The sequence below is a fragment of the Asparagus officinalis genome, chromosome 1 (genome assembly GCF_001876935.1).
Source record: "Asparagus officinalis chromosome 1, Aspof.V1, whole genome shotgun sequence".
Lineage (NCBI taxonomy): Eukaryota > Viridiplantae > Streptophyta > Magnoliopsida > Asparagales > Asparagaceae > Asparagus > Asparagus officinalis.
In genome coordinates this window covers 95,837,020-95,843,488 of record NC_033794.1, presented here as the reverse complement: position 1 = coordinate 95,843,488, position 6,469 = coordinate 95,837,020, and the positions used below count along the sequence as shown (strand labels likewise).

The window sequence follows — 6,469 nt, the reverse complement described above, 5'->3', positions numbered from 1 at the left end:
AAAGATTTTTATAATTTTTAAAATTTTTAGGGGTTCATTTGTAGTTTCATATTTTAACTGGGATGTTTATAATTTTTATATTTTTAGGGGTTTTGTTCTTAAATTTATGGGTTAATCTGCAAATAAGAACGTTTTGAATGATATACATGGGCTTTGAGGTATAATGTTCATTACTATACAATTGTAGGCTGACATCGTTATGTGGGTTAACTGGAAAACACTAATATATTTTGGTGGTTTTTATAAAATCTATAAAATTATCTGGGGTTTAGTAAAGTTTTGGGCCTTAGTACCAAGCGATCAAACTTATTGGAGATTTAATAAAATTTAAGCTTTAAAATTTTATGAAGGACCACATGACAATCTTTTGATATGTCAGGCTAAAGAAAGGATTATTATTATTATTATTTTTGGTCAATGAAAAAAATTTATTCATTACCAAAGTATGAAAATATTGAGTACATCAAGATACTGTTCTCTCAAGACTGGTTATAGAACCCAGTCTTCAAAAGTTACAATTTTCCACATACTCTTTCATATGATGTGGTATGTTATCATTCAAAATTTTTGTATATACATGTAACTTTATCATACTAAAAAGATGATCAGAACCTCTTGATTTATGTTGGAAGATTCTAAGGTTTCTCTCTTGCCAAATCATGTAAACTGATACGGATAAGACCATCCTTTTCAACTTCTTTTTGCAGCTTTTCCCCCCTCAGATTTCTACTGAACCAGTTGATGATTTGGTCTCATTTGCATGACTTCCAATTGAAATATAACCAGTCCATTACCTTATTCCATACACTTGTAGAATAAAGGCAATCAAAGAATAGATGCTGACAGGTTTCAGTCTGGCCTTCTCTTGAGCATAAAACACACTGACTAGAGCTCAAAATCCTCATTCTACATAGCCTCTCTTGCGCTAAGATAGAGATGCCAACCAGAGAATAAAATAATGCTTAGGTAGATGCCATCCTCCCCATACAGTCCTTGACCATTCTGTTAAGTCAGATTGCTGAAATATATTCATGTACATCACTGATACACTTAGTTTGCCATTAACACAGCTGCCACTGATGACATTCTATAAGTTATTCACACTTCCAAGTTTATCAATCAACAAATTTCTCACTTTTAGTAGTTGTCTCCACTGCCATGAATCACTCTTCTTAGGTTGGACTTGCTAGATGTTAACTTGTCTTAAATAGTGGCCATTAATCCATTTAACCCAGAGAATATCTTTTTTAAGATGTATCATCCATAGGAGCTTTGCTGTCATAGCATAATTCCAATATTTTGCAGAGAATAGCCCTAGACCACCATGATCAATCTCCTGGCAAATAAAGCCCCAAGACACCAAATGAACTTTATGACCCCATAAGAAGTCTGAGCACATTCTATCAATTTTTTCAAGAACTTTGATGGGGAGAATATAATTACTAGTCCAGTAGATTTGAATCCCCATAATTACTGATTTTATCAGTTGTAATCTGCCAGCATATGAGAGTGTCTTCCTTTTGAGTCAGTTTTGAAACTGGTTAGATATCTTGTTAATGAGGGGAGAACAGTCCAACCAAGAAAGTCTTTTAGAGATTAGAGGCATACCCAAGTAGCGTATTGGCAAAATCCCCTCAAAGAAGTTAAGGAAATTTCAAATTTGATTCTTCAGGCTTTCATCAATCCCACTCATAAATATAGAGCATTTTGACGGATTTGGTTCTAAGTCAGATACTTGACTAAACTCCGTAAGGCAATCCTTTAATCTTGACATTGTATACATATCAGCTTTGCCAAACAGGGGGAGATCATATGCAAATACTAAATGAGTTATATTCAACCTTGAACACTTAGGATGGAATTTATAAAGTCTGTCCTCCTTGAGGATGCTGAGTTTCCGAGACAAATACTACATTCTAATAACAAACAAACATGGAGATAAAGGATCACCTAGCCGCAATTGCCTAGCCCCTTGAAAATAGCCATGAAGAGTACCATTAATTGATATGAAAAATTTAGGTGTTGAGATGCAATCCATGATCCAGGAAATCATGTTTTCAGAGAATCTCAATCCTTTTAGCGTGTCTCTGATGAATCCCTAGCTGATTGTATCAAATGTCTTCCTCAAATCAATGTTCAATGTAGCTCTAAGGGTAGAATGCTTTCTGCCATAATGCTTAACAATCTCATGTGCTAAAAGGATATTACATGATATAAGCCTGCCTTTGACAAATGCACTCTATGCATCACTTATCAGATATCCCATTATTTTTTGGATTCTAGATGCAATGATTTTGGTTATGATTTTGTACACACAGTTGCAACAAGATATAGGCCTGAAGTCAGCAGCATATTGAGGATTAAGTATCTTTGGAATCAAGGTGATTGAGGTGGTATTGAATGTACCAAGCAATTTTCTTGAGCTAAAGAATTATTCAACTGCTGAGAAGAGTTCTTCACTAATGACACTCCAAGAAGTTTTGAAGAACAAAGCACTATAACCATCCAGGCCTGGACTTTTGTCATTTGGCATAGAGAAGATAACTTGTTTTATCTCATTTCTTGTAACTGGAAGGCTTAAAGCATGTCTTTGATCATAGGAAAGAAGAGGGCCATTAGAAATCACCACTGGTTCAGGATTATTTGTAGAGACTGAAGTTCCCAGCAATTTTTTGTAATATTCAACAATTTCAAAAATAATTCCAACACTGTCAGTGATTCTGATTCCACTTTCAGTATAGAGTGTCAGAATTCTGTTTTGATGCCTTTTTTTTTTCATGATGGAGTGGAAGAATTTAGATCCTTTATCCCCTTCTAGACTCCAATTTATATTAGTCTTTTGCTTATAGAAGGAGGATTCACATTCCAGAAGTCTGTCATATTTTTTGATACATTGTTTTTCTCTTTTTATCAAATCTGAGTTGAAGAGATCCCCACTCAGCAGCCTTTGAACATCAGCTAAACTATCTTTTGCTCTAACACTTGTTCACTTATATTCATAAAGTGCTTCTTATTCAATTCTTTAAGAGCAGGCTTTAACTTTTTGAGTTTTGAGTGAAAACTGTACATTTTATAGCCTTCAATGCTTTGCTCCCAAATTGATTAGACTGTAGGGATGAAATCAGGATGATTCACCCACATGTTGAAAATTTTAAATGGCCGCTTACCTTCTATGACATAATCTTCAATAGCTAGGAGAGCAGGAGAATGATCTGAGCAGCTAGGCAACAAATACTCTACTTGACTAATTGTATATAGATGAATCCAATCTTCATTAACCAAATATCTGTCTAATCTGGACCAGATTCTAGCTTCAGCATCTTGCTTATTATTCCATGTGAAGTAACATCCAATTAATTTTAGATGAAGTAGATGGCTTGTGGTGATGCAGTTTTGAAAATCCTCAATATCAGTATCAGATATATATTAGCACACCTCCAATCTTCTCATCATAGCTAGTAATTGCAATGAAGTCCCCTCCAATAATCCAGGGACCATTGACATTGTTTTTAAATGTTAGAAGATCTCTCCAAAGAATTCTCATGTTAGTCATTTGGTTAAGAGCATAGACAATAGTACATAAGCTGGAGAATTTACCATCTCTGGAATTAATAGAACAGGTAATATATTGTTCAGTTGATGTTATTTCTTGAACTGTAAGGATATCACAATCCCATAGAATCCAAATTCTTTCATTACTAGCTTCATGCACATTAGAAATCCACTTCCAGTCTTTTGTTATTTTCATAGCCAAACTTTGCAACTTATTTTTAGGAAGTTTAGTTTCCAGTAGGCCTAACAAGGAGAGATTATAATCTTGAATGAACTACTTCACTATCTTGTGTTTAGAGGGTTTATTAAATCCTCTTATATTCCAAATAGCAAGATGCATTAGAGAGGATTTCCACCCCTGTCAACACATGAAGGCTTATCCAAAGGAGAGAAGTGAGACAATTGGATACCTGAAAATTCAGGATTGGCTATAGAAGCTCTCCTTGCTAGATTAGCTCTATTAATACTGGAAAATCCAAATGCATTGACAATCGGAGTTGAGGAATAAACTTGCTGAAAATGTGAATCATTTGTTGCATTCATAGCTAAGATTAAATCAGGCACCCTTTTCTCCCCAGACCTACTTTTCTGGACAGAAGAAAGAAATTCTGCCTGTGCGTGTTTTTCAGTCTATGCACGTTTTCCAGCTAACAATGCTCCCTGACCAGAAGAACTACTTTTTCCACATCATGCTCAATAGGACCAATATTAATACATGCTATATAACCTTGCCGAACAGAAGTTTCCTTATCAAGCTCAGGAATAACATCAGATTCCTTAACAAGCTCAGGAATAGCAGTTACCTGTGCAGCCTGTCTAATAACAGGAACCCATATCTTTTTAGTTTTAATTCTTCTACACTGCTCTATGTCATGACCAATTTTGCTACACAATGAACACCACTTAGGTTTAAATTCATATATTACTGTTTGGGTATAGCTTGTTCCATCAAGCCCTTGGATATTAAACTGATCAGGTAAGGGTTCTTTCAAAGGTAATTTCACCTCTAACAAAACTCTTGCATAGCTCAATCTCTGTCTAGTTGCCGTGAGTTTGTCAGTTGAAATAGGATTTCCAATAAGACTAGCAACTTTACTGATGCCTATTGAGCTCCATAAGTTTAATCTTAAGTTTGAAAATTGCACCCACATAGGATAATAAAAGTCCTGCATCTTATCTAAATCAGCATCAATGCTCCATGGTTTCAACATTAGAGGCCTAGACCCAAAAAATCAAGGGCCAGCTTCAAGAACACCTCTCATTATTTTTTTAAGATTGAAAATCAAATAGGAATTATCCTTGCTTGATTAATGAGACCTTTGGTATAGAGATGTTACCTCATAACTTGTTGACATAGGACTCCATTGATTTAAATTTGATATTTAATCCTATGACATGTCCAATTAAGGCATTTTTCCATAAATTTTCACCTTCCTTCCATTCTTCAGTAGAAAATGAGACTGTATTGGATTTAGAAGATGGCATAAAGTTCAAAGTTAATCCATTTTCTTCTTTCCTATTACTAGTAAATATGCTAGCAAAAGTTTTGCTTGTTTCAGATCCCATCCTTTTATTAATCACCACATTATCTTGATCATTAACAGACTTATCCTGGACATCACCTCATCTGTTTCCAGCTTAGAGTTCACAGAATTTTTAGCAAACATATTTCTTTCTATAACCTCTCCATCAGAGTTAATCACATCATCAGGCCTAACCTCAACCAAATTTCTCACATCATTTATCAATGAAACAGTGTCCGTATCAGGTATCAATTTTGAAATCATAGTATCAGGACCAAGAACTCTTGAGGGAATTGTAGAAAGATTTTGAATCAGAGTAGAATCAGGAGAAATCACCTCAAATTCGACCTCATCTGCCCAGGAAACCCTAGACGAGCTGCTGGCGCCTTCACCTGAGTTTGAAGATTTGCTCAAGAGACGACGAGCTTGAATCCTATTCATCTGAGAAGAACTCACAACATGTTGTGAATCAACCAAGAAATCAGTAGATCGAAGCAAATCTTCCATTGATGTCTTATTCTTCTCCCCTCTCGGACCTGTCGAGCCCATAACAATGTTATCAAAATCTACATCATCCTCAGCCAAACTTGTATCAATTTGATCCCCCGATCCAATCAAACTTGAATTGGAAGCTCTCAATCCTATGTTAAAGAGATTCTTCCCACTCCTCTTCTTCTTCTTCTCCATAAAAATCTAAGCGGGGGTGCAAGTTAATAAAAAACAGATCTCCCATTAACTTGCACCATCAGACAGCCCGCTCCAAATAGTACTTAAAAAAATGATTATTATTGCATGTTTAGTGAATTTTAAATTTGAGATTTAGTACTAAAACACCCATAGTTATTAGAGATTTAGTAAATTTAGTCTTTAAAAGTTTAGGAACAAAATGTGGCAACTTTTGAGATATAATGCTAATATTAAACCATTAATCTCACTTTTGTATGTAAATGAAAAAAGAATTAAAAATATGACCATTAGCATTTTTTCAAATTATGAATAATTATGATTTGATTAGGATTGCTATATATTTGATTATAATTATAATTTGTTAGTTGTAGATTGATTTTAATTTGATGCAAATTTTGAACTGAATATAAGATTAGGTGTCCAAATCTTATCTTCTGATAAGATAATGTGTATCCACTTGTCAATTTTTTGGTATGAAAAATGTTAATTTTCTATGTGTTTAAGAGTACCACCAATTTCTCTTTATATATAAATGAGTGATTAGAAATATCACTAATTTTAGGATAAATGGCTAAAACGTATTGGAATTATTATTTAAGGCAAAACCAATAAGCATTTCATAGTATTTGGTAGAATACCAAGTTTACCAAAAATTACTTAACCTAAGATAACTAATCCTAAATGTTTCTAAAAAAATTCCAGTTTTT

At 34.2% G+C, this 6,469-nt stretch overlaps 1 protein-coding gene across 1 annotated transcript; it reads right to left on the bottom strand.

The window, feature by feature from the left end:
- On the bottom strand, nucleotides 2,432–4,763 carry LOC109837705. Its single transcript, XM_020406045.1, has 5 exons — nucleotides 4,218–4,763; nucleotides 3,963–4,065; nucleotides 3,436–3,654; nucleotides 3,168–3,320; nucleotides 2,432–2,652 (listed from the first exon to the last, which is right to left on the bottom strand). Exons 1-5 carry the CDS (start codon nucleotides 4,761–4,763, stop codon nucleotides 2,432–2,434), a joined length of 1,242 nt encoding a protein of 413 aa, XP_020261634.1.